At 46.7% G+C, this 19,641-nt stretch overlaps 1 protein-coding gene across 1 annotated transcript in view; it reads left to right on the forward strand.

Moving 5' to 3' along the window:
- FECH (ferrochelatase) overlaps positions 1 to 17,674 on the forward strand; it is a 47,726-nt gene extending 30,052 nt beyond the window's left edge. The window contains exons 10-11 of the mRNA XM_077282495.1: positions 13,966 to 14,025; positions 14,464 to 17,674. Coding sequence (XP_077138610.1) covers positions 13,966 to 14,025; positions 14,464 to 14,598 — 195 coding nt within the window. The 3' untranslated portion in view covers positions 14,599 to 17,674. The remainder of the gene's footprint in view (positions 1 to 13,965; positions 14,026 to 14,463) is intronic.
- The last annotated feature ends 1,967 nt before the right edge of the window (positions 17,675 to 19,641 follow it).

Genomic DNA, 19,641 nt, shown 5'->3' on the forward strand with positions numbered 1-19,641 from the left:
GCCTCTCTGCCAGTCCTGCAGTCCTCCTGCCATGTCTACCCCGCAGGAAGCTTACGAATCTCGGGATGGGGGCGCTCTCCCTCCCCCTGAGTGGGCCGTTGCTATCTCGCAGTCGGTCTCTGATTTGACTAAGGTATCTCAGTCCCTGGTCCAGGCGCTCGATCGTCTTCCACAGCCTCGTTCAGCCACCAGTGCTCCGACCGTCTTCCATGGCGAGTCGGCCGCACCTGACCCTGAACCACAGGGAGACAAATCAGCCAGCTGCTCTAGAAAGAGGACTCTGTCTGGCTCTTCGTCTGGTTCTCCAGGTCCCTCCGCAGTGCTCAAGCTGCTCTCCTCCTCCCAATTCCCCTCTTCGGAGGAGGACCTTGGGTCTGATGTGGATTCCCAGTCCGGTTCTGACTCCGATTCAGACCAGGCTTCTAGCATGCAGGCTGTCGTAGATAGTCTTATTTCGGCTATATCGCTAACCCTCAAACTAAAACAAAACGAGGTTTCCCCCCAGGATTCCTCTGTCTCCTTTAAGCGGGTGAAGCGTCCCTCTCGCTCCTTTCCTACCCATGAGGAGTTTGAGTCTACCCTGTCTAAACACTGGGAACATCCTGAAAAACATTTTTCGGGTAGAAAACATCTGGACGTGCTCTATCCCTTTAGCGCCGATCTTCTCTCCAAGTGGGCTGAATCTCCCAAGGTTGATCCACCGATCTCCCGTCTTTCCTTCAAGACTGTTCTCTCCTTACCGGACGGCACGTTGCTTAAGGATGCATCGGACAGACAAATTGAGGCACTGGCCAAATCAGCTTTTGAGGCAACGGGTGCTTCCCTCTGCCCCAGCTTTGCTTCCACATGGGTGGCTAAGGCCATATCTGCCTGGGCCAAGATTCTCCGCCGAGGCATTTTGGCTTCGGCCTCCCCTACCGAGCTGGCTGACCTCGCCGACCAGATTAACCACGCAGGGAAATACCTTCTCACTGCCTCCTTAGATGCAGCAGCCTGTTCAGCCAGGGCAAGCAGCAACATTGTCGCTATGCTCCGCATTCTTTGGCTCAAAGCATGGAATGCAGATGCTACTTCCAAAAAGTCTCTCACCAACTTGGCGTTTCAAGGTTCCAGGCTTTTTGGCGCTCGTCTGGATCAAATTATCTCAGACGCGACTGGGGGCAAGAGTACCTCTCTCCCCCAGTCCAAGCCAAAACGCTTCTTTAACCCAAAGGCTTCTCGAACATTTCGCCCCTTTCCTCCGTTTGCAGCCTCAGATTCCTCTTCGCAACAAGAGCGACCCGCTACCACGGGTGAACGTAGAAAACCTCTTACAAGCCAGCTCCCATGTGGAGATCCAGGGCTCCACCTCCCAGGTCTTCCGGACCTTGTTCCAACAGATACCGTTCCAAGTGACGGGTCGCCCCCACCTGGGAGTCTTTCCAGGGTGGGAGGCAGGCTTCTCTTCAAAGACACCTGGCTGTCAGTGATCAGCGACGCCTGGGTCAGAGAGATTATCACCTCCGGGTACAAGATCGAATTTTCTACCCTCCCGGAAAATCGCTTCTTTACTCGGACTCCCATGACAGCACGACGAGAGAGGGGATCCGCCCATTAGGAACAGGAAACCTACAGATACAAAAGGGCGGCACCTCTCCCCTGCATCAGTTGGTTTCCTGTTCCTAAAGGGACGGGTGCTCACAGATGAATCTTATGGAGCCCAGGCCGGCCGGCCGATTCCGGTAGCGAGGGGGTCTCCTACCTCGGCCGGTGCGGAGATCCCTGGAGACGCCACGGTGGTCCTTGCTGGACTGCACGTCGGTGGCGTTCACAGCAGGGAGCAGAGTCCAGAGGATTTCTCGCCTCCATCAGCGTCAGCGCCGGTAAGTATTTCCCATTGGCGGTGCAGCGGTGGCGTACTTGCGGGGTGCCGGCGTCAGGACTATGTGGCCGGAGCGCTGCGATCCGTCCCCGGCGTCCTGCACCGCTCTCAGCGTGTGCTGGAGCGTTTCCGGGTGCGGTGACGCGGGGGGGCGGAGTTAGTAGCCGCTTCCGGGTCGCCGGATGTCTGCGCATGCGCAGTCGATCCAAAATGGCGGCGCCCATGTATCCTGCTTACCGGTATTCTCCCACATGGATCCTATCCTCCCTGCGGTATCCTGGGCCAATGGGAATGGCACTGACCTATCTGCTGACCGGATCCAAGGGGGATTTAAGCAGGTGACGATTCAGGAACCCTGCTTTTGGTCGCAAATTCGTCATGGAGAGTGGTGGTGAGCAGCAGCAGCTGCTTGATGATGTGCGTCAGAAGCCCAAGGAGAAAGACAGAAGCGACCAGTCCAGTCGTAAAAGCTCATCCGGGCAGGGATCAAGAGCTTCGACTAGGAAACAACCCCCTCGCATTCCGGTACTTTACTTTGGCGCACGGGTAAGTGATCTACGTGAAAGTTCACTCTGTGACGCGGGCCCCTTATACTTTATCATTCTAGGGAAAGAAGAGTGACAAGTCAAAACATAAGGAGTGTGCCCTCTGTGGAGTCCCCTTACCAGACTCTTGTCCTAAGAAATTATGTGCCCCCTGTATACAACAGACGGTGAGAACTACAGGTGTGGTGGGGTGGAAGTGACATTAGGTCAGATAATAGTTATCACCTATACTGTCCCCCCCCCCCCCCAGGTAGCAGAAGAGTCTGTGAGTGCGGCCCCTAAGTTGGATGCGGCGGTGGCAAAAGCATCCAAGAGAGCCTCGTTGCCATTTGAGGATATGGGGACCCTCAAGGACCCCCTTGATAGAAAAGCGGACATTTTCCTTAAAGGTACCTGGGAAACAGCGGCAGGATCTCTCAGACCAGCGGTTGCCGCGACATGTACAGCCAGATCTTTAATGGTCTGGCTGGATCAGTTAGAGACCCAGCTTAAGGACGGCGCTTCCAGAGATTCTATTCTGAAGGCCTTACCAACAATTCAAAATGCTGCGGCCTTTCTATCAGACGCTTCGGTGGACTCAGTCAGGATGGCGGCTAGAGCGGCAGGGCTCTCCAACGCGGCTCGTAGAGCCTTATGGTTGAAGTGCTGGTCAGGCGACATACAATCCAGAGCTAAACTCTGCGCAATCCCGTGTAAGGGAGAATATCTCTTTGGTCCAACTCTGGATGAGTTGCTGGAGAAAGCGGGGGATGACAAGAAGAAATTTCCTAATCCTTCTTCAGCATCCTACCGTCGGCCCTTCAACAGAAGAAGATTTGGTCGCGGAAAGAAACGCGGGTCCTCACCCTCTAGAGAGAGTTTTAGATGGGAGGACAGACGCGGAAGAGGTACAGGCTATATGTTTCGCCGTTCCTCAAAAGAACAGAAAAAGCCGGACCAATGACTAGCAATCCCCGTGGGGGGTAGACTGTCAACATTCTCTTCAGCATGGTTTGACATTTCGAACAGTAAATGGGTCCGAGGCATTATAGCAAAAGGCCTAAAGCTTGACTTTAGTCATTGGCCTCGGGATAAATTTAAGTTAACCCCTTTACGCTCCTCCCCCCTTGAACAAGCAGCCCTGGAAGCAGAGGTCATGAACTTATGCTCCAAGAGAGTTTTGATCGAAATCCCAGGATCAGAAAGAGGGAGGGGATTTTACTCTCCTCTTTTTCTGATCAAGAAGCCAGACGGATCGTTTAGAACGATCATAAATCTCAAAAGCCTTAATGAATTCCTGGTCAATGAATCATTTAAAATGGAAACAGTCAGTACAGCAATAAAAATGTTGTTTAAACACTGCTTCATGGTAGTTGTGGATTTAAAGGACGCATACTATCATGTTCCAATACATGAAGACTTCCAGAGATTCCTGAGAGTAGCTGTGACAATGGGGGGTCAGGTTCGTCACTTCCAGTTCAGAGCTCTTCCCTTTGGCCTATCAGCGGCCCCTAGGGTATTTACAAAGTTAGTGGCCGAAGTCATGGCGCACTTGCGAGAATCTGACATCCTGATTGTCCCCTATTTGGATGACTTCCTTATAGTGGGAAGTTCGGCAGACCATTGCCTCACAACTAGAGACAACCACAACCAAACTTGAACATCTGGGGTGGATCATAAATTATGAAAAATCCCGGTTACAGCCCCAAATGATACAGAGATTCTTAGGGCTGTTGTTAAATTCAGAAACCCAACAGTGTTGTCTTCCGCCTGACAAGTTGTTACACATCCAACAACAAGTATCTAAAGCAATTGATAAACCATCCATGACCCTTAGACAGGCTATGTCACTGTTAGGATCTCTAACCTCATGCATTCCCGCTGTCCGTTGGGCCCAATTTCATACCAGACCTTTACAATCCGAGGTACTGGTTAATGATAGAATTTTACAGGGGTCCTTGCAGAGTCAGATTACCTTGGGTCCAAAAGCCCTTACTTCTCTTAGATGGTGGCTAAACAGTGACAATTTATCGGCGGGAGTTCCCTGGGTAACACGGGTGACACGTATTGTAACAACGGACGCTAGCCCTTCAGGTTGGGGAGCACACATGGATGACATGATAGTTCAGGGTCTATGGGACCCCTTAACATCAGCCTCCTCTAACCACAGAGAATTAATGGCAATTGAACTTTCAGTTAAAAAATTCCTCATATGTCTGCAGGGTCACCACGTCAAGATCCTCTCGGACAACCAGGTGGCGGTCGCATACATAAATCACCAGGGTGGAACTCATTCCGAATCTCTGATGAGAGTGGCGGACCGGTTATTCCAGACAGCGGAGAACAATTTTCTATCTTTAACCGCACTGCACATAAGAGGAAAAGAAAATGTGAAAGCGGACTTTCTAAGCCGCAACACCCTGAGACAAGGGGAATGGTCTCTAAACGATCTCGTGTTCAACCAGATTGTCCAAAAATGGGGACATCCAGAGGTGGATTTATTTGCCACCAGGGACAACCGAAAGACAATAAAATTCTGTTCCCTAAATCCCAGGGAGAATCCTCTGGCGGTAGACGCCTTTCTGATCAACTGGGACTTTCGGTTGGCTTATGCGTTCCCCCCGCTGGGCCTGATACCTCTGGTAATCAGGAAAATAAGAGAAGACTGGGCAAGAGTTATATTGATTGCCCCATTCTGGCCCAGAAGGGCCTGGTTCACCTGGCTCAGGGTCATGTCAGTGGAGGACCCCTGGGTGCTTCCGGACATCCCAGATTTGCTCCACCAGGGTCCGATCAGCCATCCTCAAGTAAAGAGTCTCCATTTGACGGCATGGAGTTTGAGAGGGCGTTACTGAAAAACAAAGGGTTCTCCCCAAATTTGATTGAAACCCTTATGAAAAGTAGGAAGCAGATTACAACAACAATCTACGCTAGAACCTGGCGGAAATTCCTGGCCTCTTCTGACTTTAATTTAGAAGAGGGAATACCTATAAAACAGATCTTAGAATTCCTGCAAAGGGGCTTAGAGCTAGATCTATCCACTAGTACCCTAAAAGTACAAGTCTCGGCCCTAGGGGCCTTGTTTTCCTGCAACGTCGCCAATAATTATTGGATCTCAAGGTTCATTAAAGCCTCTAGTAGGGCTAGACCCATACATAGGGATAGATCTATGCCTTGGGATCTTAACCTAGTCCTGTCAGCATTGACTAGAGAGCCGTTTGAACCATTACAATCAGCTTCAATTAAGGCATTATCCCTTAAAACAGCATTTCTGGTAGCAATAACATCTGCCCGTAGGGTAGGAGATATACAAGCTCTCTCCAGAATTTCCCCTTATACAGAGTTTCTGCCAGATAGGGTAGTCCTCAGACCAGACCCGGCCTATTTACCAAAAGTATCATCTCGGTTTCACAGGTCTCAGGAGATAGTGTTACCATCTTTCATTCCCAATCCCTCCAACCCTAAAGAAGAGCTACTCCATACGTTAGACGTTAGGAGATGCCTGTTAGAATACATCTCTGTTACTGATACATAGAAGAAAGATAATGCCTTATTTTTATCTTTCCAAAATCCCAGAAAGGGACTCAGGGTATCAAAGTACACACTAGCAAAGTGGATTAGGGAGGCTATCTCTTTGGCTTATACTGCAGGTGGGGGTCCGACTCCGCAGAATCTGAGGGCGCATTCCACCAGGGCCATGGCTACATCCTGGGCGGAAAAATCTGGAGTATCAATCGACCAGATATGTAAGGCGGCCACATGGTCATCCCCGTCCACCTTCTTTAAACACTATAGGTTGGATTTAGGGGCCTCCTCTGATCTCACCTTCGGGTTAAGGGTGCTGCAGGCTATAGTCCCTCCCTAGGGTAGTGTTACATCTCTGTAAATCTCTCGTCGTGCTGTCATGGGAGTCCGAGTAAAGCATTAAGCTACTTACGGTAGCGGCATTTCTCGGAGGCCCATGACAGCACCCTTAGTTCCCTCCCTATTTCACGTGGGGGTTGCACCTCCTATAATGTATATATCTCACGTGTATATGCCCAGTTCCAATATATGGGTTAAAATTTTGTATATAAACTGTATATAATGTGTATTTTTGTATGCTACTAACCGCGGTAGTCCTCTCAAGGCTCTGAAATACAACTGATGCAGGGGAGAGGTGCCGCCCTTTTGTATCTGTAGGTTTCCTGTTCCTAATGGGCAGATCCCCTCTCTCGTCGTGCTGTCATGGGCCTCCGAGAAATGCCGCTACCGTAAGTAGCTTAATGCTTTCTCTCTCGCCCCCCAAAGCAACCGTCCCATGTTACGGCTTGAAGCAAGCCGGGTAAGTCTCTGGTCGCCGCCGGAGTCGTAATTCCCGTTCCTTCCGAAGACCGTTTTTGCGGGTTCTACTCAAACCTTTTTGTAGTCCCAAAGAAGGACGGGTCTCTTCGCCCTATCCTGGATTTGAAGCTTCTGAACCGCCACGTCCGACCTCGCCACTTCAGAATGGAATCCCTGCGGTCAGTGATCGCCTCCATGGAACCCGGGGAGTTCCTCTGCTCGGTCGACATCCAAGATGCGTACCTTCATGTCCCCATCTGCGTACGGCATCAGAGATTCCTTCGGTTTGCTGTCGGGGACAATCACTACCAGTTCACGGCTCTCCCCTTCGGTTTAGCGTCTGCCCCCAGGGTCTTCACCAAAATCATGGCGGCGGTCATGGCCCTCCTTCGTTCCAGGGGGATCCTCGTTATCCCCTACCTGGACGATCTGTTGATCAAGGGGTCCTCTCGTTTAGACTGTGCCCACAGTCTCCAGGTCTCCCTGGACACCCTGACCCGTCTCGGCTGGATTATCAACCGGACCAAGTCCTCTCTGATTCCATCCCAACGACTGTCCTTCCTGGGCATGGTGTTCGACACGAACTTAGCTCAGGTTTTCCTCCCAGAGGACAAGTTCTCAGTACTCCTCAAGGCGGTCCGCCTTCTCAAACGCCCAGCCCCTCAGTCACTTCGTTTCTGCATGGGAGTCCTGGGAAAGATGGTCGTTGTCCTGCTCTCTCCTGAGAGGAAGATCATTTCTTCCCCTTCAGTGGCAGGTCATCACCACCGATGCCAGCCTTCTCGGGTGGGGAGCAGTCTTCCGACAACACACGGCTCAGGGCCGTTGGACCTCCCAGGAAGCTCTCCTTCCCATCAACCTTCTGGAGATCAGGGCAATCTTCCTTGCGTTAATCCGCTGGCAGTCTCTTCTGTCGAATCTTCCTGTCCGCATCCAGTCAGACAACGCCACGGCCGTGGCGTACTTAAACCACCAGGGCGGGACTCGCAGCGGCCAAGTAATGGCAGAAGTGGCAAAGATTCTTCGGTGGGCGGAACGCCACGTTCCGGCCATATCAGCCGTTCATATCCCCGGTGTCGAAAACTGGGCAGCCGACTTTCTCAGTCGCCAGGGCCTAGCAGCGGGCGAGTGGTCTCTCCACCCCGCAGTCTTCAATCAAATTTGCCTCCGCTGGGGTACGCCAGACGTCGATCTTATGGCGTCCCGGATGAACCACAAGGTCCCTCAGTTTGTCGCCAGGTCCCGGGATCCTCTTGCCGTCGGCCACGATGCCCTGGTAATTCCATGGTCCCAGTTTCAGTTTCCCTACCTGTTCCCACCCCTCCCCTTGATTCCAAGGGTGGTAAAGAAGATCAAGTTGGAAGGGATTCCAGTCATACTGATAGCGCCGGACTGGCCAAGGCGACCGTGGTACGCCGAGCTCGTAAACATGCTCGCGGACACTCCTTGGAGACTCCCGTATCGGCCAGATCTCCTCTCGCAGGGACCTCTCTACCACCAGCGTTCTCAGTCGCTGAGTTTAATGGCATGGCCGTTGAGGCCGCAGTCTTGAAAAACTCTGGTCTCTCTTCCCAGGTCATACAGACCATGATCAGAGCCAGAAAACCGGCTTCTTCCCGTATCTACCATAGGTACTGGAAAGCGTTCTTTCGCTGGTGCGAAACCAATGAAGTTTTTCCAATGTCCTTTTCTCTTCCGGATCTTCTCGGTTTCCTCCAGTCTGGTCTCGATTCGGGCTTATCCCTCAGCACACTCAAGGGACAAGTGTCCGCTCTGTCGATTCTCTTCCAGAGTGACCTTTCCTCCATTCACCAGGTTCGGACTATTCTACAGGGAGTTGCGCATATCGCCCCTCCTTTCTGTCCTCCCTTGGAACCTTGGGACCTTAACCTGGTCCTTGGCGCTCTTCAGGCTGCTCCCTTTGAGCCTCTTCATGACGTGCCCTTTTCCCTTCTCTCTTGGAAGGTCGCCTTCCTCATTGCCATTACATCCATCAGGAGGGTCTCCGAGTTGGCAGCCCTGTAATGTCGTTCCCCTTTCCTGATTCTTCATCAGGATAAGGTCGTTCTTCGACCGGTTCCTGAATTCCTTCCCAAGGTGGTCTCGGCTTTCCACATCAACGAAGACATTGTCCTTCCATTATTTTGTCCTTCTCCGGCTCATCCTTTGGAGAAGTCTCTTCACAAGCTTGACGTGGTCAGGGCCATTCGGGTCTATCTTTCTAGAACTGCTCCCTTCCGTCAATCCGATTCTCTCCTTGTCGTTTCTGAAGGTCGTCGGAAGGGCTTTCATCTAAATCCACCATTTTGCGCTGTATTCGCTCGGCAATTTCAGAATCGTACCGTGTTCATGAGGCACGTCCTCCTCCGGGGGTGCGAGCTCACTCCACCAGAGCTCTCGGAGCTTCTTGGGCTGTTCGCCACCAGGCCTCTGCCTTGCAAGTTTGCAAAGCCGCAACCTGGTCGTCTTTGCACAGGTTTGCGAGGTTCTATCGGGTTCATACCCAAGCCTCGTCCGATGCAGGTCTTGGTAGGAAGGTACTGCAGGCGGCGGTCGCACACCGGCCGACCTGAGACCTTTTCTCATTTCCTTTCTACCCACCCTTTTCCGGGACTGCTTTTGGACGTCCCATGGTTGTCTTGTGTCCCCCAATGAAGCGATAAAGAAAGAGGGATTTTTGGTACTTACCGTAAAATCTTTCTTGGAGCCTTCATTGGGGGACACAGCACCCTCCCTACTGGTTTGTTCTGGTACCGTGTTTGGGGCCTGGAGACCCTAGTTGAGTTGGTACTTTTACTGTTATGAGTTCTGTCACTTCTCCTACTGCTTTTTGCACTAACTGAGGTACTTGGTGCCTGTCGGTGGGTGTATACTGCCGAGGAGGAGCTACGCCTTTTTTCCTTTTTTGCATAGTGTCAGCCTCCTAGCAGCAGCAGCATACACCCATGGTTGTCCTGTGTCCCCCAATGAAGGCTCCAAGAAAGAGATTTTACGGTAAGTACCAAAAATCCCTCTTTTTCCTGCATGTCATTTATGACTTTACGGGGGATAACAAGGTGTGTAATAAATAGGAAAAAGCTGCTGCAAATCCGCTTTTACTAGCTCCACCCCCAGCAAGAGGGAAGAAGTGTTTTTTGTTTTTTTTTCGTTTTTTTTCAACGATATGTTTTCACAACGATATCGCCACAAAAATTGGGCTCTACATGTCATGAAAAAAAAGCAAAAATTATTTTAACCCCTTCATTCCACAGCCCTTTTTTTTGTTTGTTTTTGCGTTTGTTTTTCACTCCCCTTTTTCCCAGAGCCGTAACTTTTTTTATTATTTTTTTTTATTGTTTCGGCAATATGGCCATGTGAGGGCTTGTTTTTTGCGGGACGAGTTGTACTTTTGAACGACACCTTTGTTTTTTACCATGTCCTGTTCTCTAAAATAGGAAGAAAAATCCAAGTGCAGTGAAATTGTAAAAAAAAAAGTGCAAATCCACAACTGTTTTGGGGATTTTTTTTTTTTTCACTAAATGCTAAAACTGACCTGCCATTATGATTCTCCAGGTCATTACGAGTTCATAGACACCAAACATGTATAGGTTGTTTTCTATTTAAGTAGTGGAAAAAATATCCAACGTTTGTTATAAAAAAATTAAAAAAAAATTGCGTCATTTTCCGAGACCCGTATCGTCTTCATTTTTCGTGATCTGGGGCTGGGTGAGGGCTTATTTTTTGCGTGCTGAGATGACGTTTTTAATGATGCAATAATGGGCGATCAAAAGATCGTATCCACATCAAAATGGCATTTTAATTGCAATGTAAAAATGTAGTTCTGGTGTTTTTAACTGTTTTTTTTTTTTGCTACGCAGTTTAATTATTAATTATTTTTATAACTTAATGGATCGGGTGATCCATTAACGTGGCAATACCAAATATGTGCATTTAAAAAAAAATTATTAAAATAGTTTTATTATGAATGGGGGGGTCATTTGAACTTTTAGATTTTTTAATTTTTTTAAATATTTTTGAAAACATTTTTTTTCTATTTTTACTTGCTGCAGTAGTGTCCATGGGAGACTAGAAGCTGCAATCTTCTGATTGCCTCTGCTACATACAGGCGATGATCAGACCAGACCGCCTGTGTGTAGCAGATATGCTCACTTGCTATGAGCCCCGACTGCTGGGTGGCGCTCATAGCAATCCGGCAATGACCGGTCTCCTGCAGACCCCGGGTTGTTATGCCAACCCATCGGCGACTCGCGGTCGACAGCGACAGCTTGTACAGTGAATTTCTATCATCATTTTTTGAATATTGGTCTACGCATCAGCAAAAAAATAAAATATATATATATATATATATATATATATATATATATATATATATATATATATATATAATTTTTTGCTGTGGCTGAAATTCTGAAGGAGGGGGGGGGGATAATCTGGTTTTATTAAAGAAAAGTTATGGCCACCATCGAGCCCCTCTAAAGTTTTCCTTCAAGTAATGATTTGTGTATGTCACAAAATTTTCATTAAAGGGGCTCTCCGAGGATGTGATAAAAAAAAAAAAAAAAAAAAAGTCCACTGTCACATATTCGGCGTACACTGACACCAGGGGTCCCCTTTGCAATAAGTATATTTGGGGTCTTCTTCCTTCACTAACAGAGCTGCAAAAAGCTATAATATTCATATATTTACAGACTTGCCAATTGTTGAAGGGATGCCCCCTTTTCAAGTATCTTTTGACCTATAAAACGACAAACTGAGATTTATGCATGATCCCCAGGTCGAGCACTGCCTCTTGCCACCACCGGGTCCTTGTTTATTAGCAGCAGCGGTGACGTCACATCGATAGCACTGCAGCCAATCAATCAATCAATCAATCACAGAGCTCGGCAGCTCCTCTCGTGTAGACTGCATGAGCTGCTCGGTTCAGTAATTAGCTGCATCACTGCTGTCAATATGTCGTCAGCGCTTCAGCCTTGTTAAAGACTGGGATGAAAATGGGTAAACTGAGACAACGCCTTTAATCTGATCCGTACATGTGCAGTTGGATGTGTCATAATCAGCATGTGGATTATCAGACTTTAAAGGGAATCTGTCAACACCCCCTTCTCTCCAACTGTTAATATATTTCAGAGAGCATCATGACCATTATGTCATCCACACATCTATTTATGTACTTCAGTGCACCCTGACTGGATAATCGCTGTTTTAATCCATATGCAAATAAGGATAAAGTGCTCTGGGTGTGATCGTAGCACTTCCCGAGGGTTTGGCTCTATTCCCAACCTAGCTTATCATTCTGATTGACTAACCTCACTGGCTGTGTAGTCAACCCTGTGAACTGTCAGCTAATCAGATGAGGGCGACACTGGGCAGGGATTGGAGCCAAGGAGGCGGGGGATTGCATCAGATTAAATAAAGGTGTAGATGACATTATTTTTGAGAGCATCAGGGCCATATAAAAAATTGGGGACTAATACTGTTAGATGTGTCAGTCTGGACGCCATTTGTACAAAGCTTCAGTTTATTAAAGGGGTTGTCCACTAATGAGCAAATCAAGTTTAATCAATTGGGGACTCCCAATTTATAAAAATGAAAACCGTATACATCCGCCTCTGTGCAGTGGCTCCGTTGCAGCAATGTCAGTGCCGCTGTCCCTGGAGAATGATGTGACTTGTTGTGTCGCGAGTCAGCTGCAGCCAATCGTCAGCCGCTCTCCTAGAGGAGCAGGCCCTTCACCCCGACCATCCCAGGACAGCAGCGGCAACTAGTTAGAAAAGTCACTAGTCACCATGAGGAAGGCACAGAACGGAGAGACCTTTGTCTCAATGTCAGTGGAGCAGCATTGTGACCTGACCTACTCTCTTGACCTCCGTGTTCAAAGCATTTGATAAAGTATCTTATACTGTCCTTATTGAAACAATGACTAAGTAAGGGATTGACAAGGCTACTGTTAGGTGGTTTCATAAGTTGCTCAGTGATCGTACTCAAAGAGTAGTAATAAATAGTTGCACATCCAATTGGAAGATTGTTTCAAGTGGGGTACCACAAGGCTCTGTCCTGGCCCCAGTGTTGTTCAACATTTTTATAAATGATCTAGATAAGGGAACTGAAGGTAAACTAATCAAATTTGCAGATGATGCAAAGCTGGGAGGGAAAGAAAACACTAGAGAAGACAGAGAAAGGATTCAGAAGGATCTAGATAAGCTTAAACAATGGGCAGCAACTAATAGAATGGTACTTAACAGGGAGAAATGCAAGATTCTACAACTGGGTAAGAAAAATGAAAATTACATCTACAGAATGTGAGGAATAGAACTAAGCAACAACATGCATGAAAAAGACTTGGGTATACGAATGGATCACAGACTGCACATGAGTCAACAGTGTGATGCAGCAGCAAAAAGGCAAACACAGTTCTAGGATGTATTAAGAGAAGCATAGAGTCTAGATCACATGAAGTATTTATCCCCATCTACTCCTCCTTGGTCAGGCCTCATCTGGAATACTGTGTCCAGTTCTGGGCAGCACATTTTAAAAAAGACATTGAAAAACTGGAGCAAGTTCAGAGAAGAGCAACCAGGATGGTAAGTGGACTGCAAAGTATGTCCTACGGGGAACGGTTAAAGGATCTGAGAATGTTTAGCTTGAAAAATTAAGTGTAAGAGGAGACTTGTATATCTGAAGGGCTGTCACAGTGTATAGGGATCATCCTTATTCTCATATGCACATGGAAACACAAGAAGCAATGGAATGAAACAAAAGGAGAAGATACAAATTAGACATTAGGAAAAACTTTTTGACAGTGAGGGTGATCAATGAGTGGAACAGGCTGCCAAGAGAGGTGGTGAGTTCTCCTTCAATGGAAGTCTTCAAACAGAGGCTGGACAGACATCTCACTGAGAAGGTTTAGTGACTCCTCCATTGAGCAGGGGGTTGGACACGATGACCCTGGAGGTCCCTTCCAACTTTTAACATTCTAGGATTCTATTGCTTAAGCTTGAAATATATCAGAGCAGCCATTTTATCACATTTCTGGAGTACCACATTTTAAAGCGAAAATGAACAAATAACAAAAACGTACCCACGTAAAAATGTACACATATGGTCCAAATTACAATAATATATAAAAAAAAAAAAAGTTGCAAAGCCGCCCTCCCAGGTCCTGTGTGTAATGTATCTGACGTTCATGCGTGTTGTGTTCGGCAGCGCAATAAACGACGGCTGCGAGACTCATTCCTCTTTTCTCTTCGACTCTTTCAGTGCGGAGTTGAGAACATCAGACGGTCCGAATCTCTTAATGGAAATCCATTGTTCTCCAAGGTATCAGTATTGTTAAACTAGGTTTAATGCTATTGACTGCGGGACGGTGATTATTGGCTCTCGCTTCTCACCGCTGGTACAATACGCCAAAAATCCATTCTCTTTTTAAGTGGGGAGAAGCCAAGTTAGCATAAACACTCCCAGCCTCGCGTGGAGGAGGCTATACGCTCCGCACACAATTGGAAGAGACAGCCTGTGCTTAAAAGTCACAAGGTTTCCTTTGTACAATGTCTTCCCAGGGGTGCCCGGGATTGAGAATGGTGGAAAGCAGCACGGAGTAATCAATGAGGGAAAAGTTGGAGATTTGCCTTAGTTTTGCTCTATTTGATTGTTTCCAACGCGCTTTTACGTGTGCTACAATGTTTACATTTTATCGGCTTTCTTTTGTTTAATTTAGCATTCCCTCTAATTTCTTGGTTTTTTTTTTTTTCTTTTCAGGCTCTTGCCGACTTAGTTCTTTCCCATATCAAGTCCAATGAGATCTGCTCGAAACAGTTAACTCTACGTTGCCCGATGTGTGTTAATCCTGTCTGCGGAGAAGCGAAAGAATTCTTCACCAAGCAGAAACTGTGAGGCTGCACAAGAGAGAAACACAAACTTAAAAAAAAATTTTTTCAAAAATGTATATCTTTTTATTTAAGATGATGCATTTTATTTGCATTTTATTTTTTGTATTAAGCAAAGAGATGCCTTGAGGTTTCTCTCTAGTAATATTGTTACTGCCAATGACAGATTTTCATACATTCGCTCGTTGTCTGGAATAATGCAATGCTATCATAGACATGTGATATTTAAAGGGAACCTTACCACGGGCCGCGTGAATCAGGCGCTGGCTGCGTTACTGTATTTTTACACTGAAACGCTGTCTCACCGAAAAGCCGTCCAGGAACTCTGTCTGATTCATTACTTTTGTTTTTTTGCATGGTTTTTCATTTTATTCTTTTAATTAGCACCTTTTTATGTTTACCTGGTTTTATCATTGTGTGCAGGGTTTGGGGATTTTCAGATATTTTCTGCTGAATTCATCAATTTCAACTTTTATAAAAGTCTCCAGATTTGTACTCAAATAGTTTACTTAAATGGGGTAATTTTATGTACACCTATACACTTGATTTATTTAATTTTTTTTATCTCCGCAAATTTTACAACATCTTATAGGAACTTGTGCTTTTTTTTTTTGCACTGAAAAGAGTTGAACTTTTTTTTTAATTTATTTTTCTTTAAGTGTATGACTAGTTCACGGACCGCCTAGTCTCGTAAGACTCTTCCCTATCAGTTTAGTGAAGCTGGAGAAGCCACCGGGCACCGTTCTCGGAACTCTCAGTGACACAAAAGTAGTGAAATGCCGCAACATTGCAGAAATAAAACATTACAGGCTGCAATAACGCAACCAGCATGTGATTTACGCTGCCTGTGGGGTCAGGTTCCTTTTTTTTTTTTAAAAGGATGTCACATTTTGTAAAGCGATGTCATATCGGCAGGACAGGCGATCCCTTTGTGATTTGTGGACCCAACACAGGGGGCGCTGCACTACTTCCCACTCCCTGTTCATCTTTGCACAGATGGCAAATCGCAGTACACATCGCAGTACAGTCCAAATTCGGCAGAGGATGCAGAGCGACAGCTGGTTCCCGATCGTTGTCAGCAGTGGTGGAGATGTTAGAAGTTGGACCTCCAGATGCTACACTGTGGGACTGCAACGCTGATATTTATGTCTTAGTCAGATTTTTAATCAAAAGCTTAAAGGGTTATTCCCATTTCCAAGATCCGATCCCAATACGTAGTAGGTATAATAAATGCCTTCAATTAGAAATGTAGTATAGTTATTCTGATTCACTATGTCGCTTACCCCATGTTCAGGGCATTGCAGTAGCTTACGTATCTATGGATACGTTCATTCCTATAGTGACAGTTAGTGGTCATAACCATGGATACCTAGTCTAGTGCAATGCCCTGCACATGGTGCAAGCGACATAGTGAATCAGAAGAACTATACTACATTTCTAATTGGAGTTATTTTCTAATATTATTGTTTAGTAAGGATTTTGGAGATGGGAATACCCCCTTTAAGTTACGAAAGGATTATTTGTAACTACCCATGTCGTATATGCACTAAGTTCTCATGTCTGTGGCCAGCTTTAGGCTCCGTGCACATGGCAGAGACTTATCACAGGGCCATACATGCTGGAAAAAAGTAATTGCACTGTTTTGTTTTAAAGTTGTGATTAATGGGAGCTCAAGTAAACCATTAAAATCCTCGCACCGTCCAAAGTACGCAAGGCGACGGACTGGTAGTGAGGCCGGGGATCGCCGCTCGGCTTCACTGTGGAGTACTTGTCTGCAGCAATCGCCGCTTCCCTCCTGACCAGGACGCCCCATGCATGAAGCCATATTTAATGTTTTCAGTCTGATGCATCTACTACAGAGGACGGCTGCCTGGGCTTGCTGGGACTTGCAGTGTGCAATGCTGTGAACTGCTGCTGTGTATCGAAGGGGAAGATTTATATTCAAGTCTCAGTTATCTGACATTAAATGGGCGCTGGAATCAAATATGGCTTCAGTTTGTCTTCAGTTAATTTGTTCTCCGAGAGTCAAATAGCACTCCGTCCCTCCAGATCTCGTTGTGGGGCTAAGCAGTACTGTACAGCCACATATGGGGTATCGCCAAGTTCAGCAGAGATTGTGTGACACATTTTGGCACCATTTTTACCCATTTCCCAGTGTGAAAAATGTAAAATCTAGGGCTAAAACAATTTTTTTGCGGTAAAAATGTTGTTTTTTTTCGTCACTGCTTAATGGTATAAAATTCTGTGACCCACTTGTGGTGTCAATATGATCACTGCACCCCTAGATGAACTCATTGAGAGGTTTACTTTGTAAAATTGAGTCACTTATGGGGGTTTCTGTTGTTCTGACACCTCAGGGGCTCTGCCAATGTGACATGGCCCCCTCAAACCAGTGCAGCAAAAACTGCACTGTAAGGCTTCTTTTACACTTGCTATTGTTTTGCGGCCACAATAGATCTCATGGGGCCGCAATAATTTCACGGTGCGCCGTGAGGGCCGTTTTTATGGCCGTGAAAAAAAGATCGAGCCTACTCTATCTTTTTCACGGCTTACGGACATGGCCCCCATTGAAAATCAATGGGGCCACAAAAACAACGGAAGTTTGTTTTTGCGGTGCACCGTGACTTTCGGTTTTGCGGAACGCTGTTTTTTTTCCAATACTATTTCCATAGTATTGGAAACCCGAAAAACAGTTGTTTTTTTTGCTGTCCGTTATTATGGCAGACCATTAAAATTGTGGCTATACACAGATAGCAGATATATCTTTCCCTCCCCCCATCCTTCTAATTTCTTTGATAAGATATAGGACAAAGATTCTTATATTTGCTTGCATTATTATTATTATTATATGAATATTTAGTTGAAAGCTGAGTTCCATTTTAATTATAGTGTAGTAAAAATGTATCTAAGAAAATGACACTGAATAGGGTAATGTAAAGCAAAAAAACAAGTCATCTGGCACTAAGAATGTGGGAGCTACAAGCAGTAACACCATCAGCACTGGAGCCAACTATCCGGGCAGTAGTGCTACCAAGCACAGGTCTCCATTAGCCTCTTTTACCTCCAGCAAGTCTATAAGTTGGAAGAAGCAAAGGACACTATGGAATATATGGTACATCATTCAGCTCAGTCACAACAGTAATGTTACCTCTGAGAGTAACACCATCAGTTTCAGTCGGTATTCTGCACAGTCATCCGCCTCCCTTGCCAGTTGATCTTTTACTTTGTGGACTTTCAGTTCCATCAATGACCGTTTACCTGTTCTCCTAAGTCCCCTAAGCCACAGAACTCCAGGGGCTAAGGATGATATTTCACAACTTCTCCCAGTTTATTTTACAAGATGATCAGCCAGCTTTTGTACTTGGATAACATGGGGCCAGAGGAGATTGAGGGTATACTGCAAATGCCTAGCTGTGGTGGCCGTTCTGTCAACTATGATGGTAAGAGAACTGGCAGTGAGAGCCAAGGTGCTAGTGGCACTCTAATGCAGGGAAAATCTAGTGGTGGGAAGCTGGTGAGAAGAGGGTGAGCGCAAGGAGCTCGGGACATTTCCCTCTCTAATACCAATCAGGGATAATGATGATGATTGCGTCAGGGACAAGAATTGGGAACCAAATCGTGATGAGATGTCATCAGAAGAGGTGGGTCATAACATGGAATTGAAACATCTTGCAAGAACAGCTCTATTTTTGTGGTCAGTTTGGGTGCAGCTAATGCCGTAACTGCTGTGGAAGAGGATGATCAAGAGCTCCTGAAAGGTCTTTGTGGTTGTGGTGACAGTGAGTCTTACATGCGGGGATCTCAAGGAAGGGAAGTGTTTTCCATATTACCAGCCTATGAATTTTTTCAGTTTGCAGCACAAAAATAAGCTGTGGACGTCCAGGCTCTAATGAATGCGGAATTACGACTCTATTAGCTCATGAATCGGTATCGCCTACTCATCTGGGAAAAGCAAATTGGCCAGCAATATGAGCAAGGCTCAAGCCATCCTCCTGCTTCTTCTCCTTGTGCTTATTATTTTGGTAGCCCTGCTGCCTCTTCAAGAAGTACCTAGTTGTTTGACTGTCATCTGTCATACCTACCTGATTGTGTAGCCAGAAAAGAACCATATTCTCTGTGCTTTCACAAAGTACCTGGGCTACTCTATAGATTTTGAACTGAGCTCTGTACATGGAGAATATACACTGCTCAAAAAAAATAAAGGGAAAACTAAGGGTATGTGTCCACGGGTCGAATTACATCCGGATTAGCTGCGGATTGAACGCTGCATACAACCGCAGCGTCCAGATGTTACAGCATAGTGGAGGGGATTTTATGAAATCCCGTCTCCACTATGCGTGCGAAGATGCATCCGGCGGCCTTGCGTTTACGGACATGTGGCGCGTCTTTTTAGACTGCAGCATGTCAGTTTATCTTGTGGCGACACTCCATCCCTGCAAGGTAAATAACACAGTCCTATGGATAGGGTGCGGTGATTCCGGATGTGTGAAATGAACACATCCGGAATCACCGTGCGTATAGAAGGGGGCGGTGCTTTGGGTGGAGCGGGTTTTCCACTCCGTCCAAAGCCCCGACAATCCAGACCGTGGACTCCAAGTAAATCAAACTGTCCACTTAGGAAGCAACACTGTTTGACAATCAATTTCACATGCTGTTGTGCAAATGGAATAGACAACAGATGGAAATTATTGGCAATTATCAAGACACCCTCCATAAAGGAGTGATTCTGCAGGTGGGGACCATAGACCACAACTCAGTACTGATGCTTTCTGGCTGATGTTTTGGTCACTTTTGAATGTTGGTTGTGCTTTCACACTCGTGGTTGCATGAGACGGACTCTACAACCCACACAAGTGGCTCAGGTAGTGCAGCTCATCCAGGATGGCACATCAATGCGAGCTGTGGCAAGAAGGTTTGCTGTGTCTGTCAGCGTAGTGTCCAGAGGCTGGAGGCGCTACCAGGAGACAGGCCAGGAGACGAGGAGGGGGCCGTAGGAGGGCAACAACCCAGCAGCAGGACCGTTACCTCAGCCTTTGTGCAAGGAGGAACA

This window comes from Ranitomeya variabilis, chromosome 1, assembly GCF_051348905.1.
Source record: "Ranitomeya variabilis isolate aRanVar5 chromosome 1, aRanVar5.hap1, whole genome shotgun sequence".
Lineage (NCBI taxonomy): Eukaryota > Metazoa > Chordata > Amphibia > Anura > Dendrobatidae > Ranitomeya > Ranitomeya variabilis.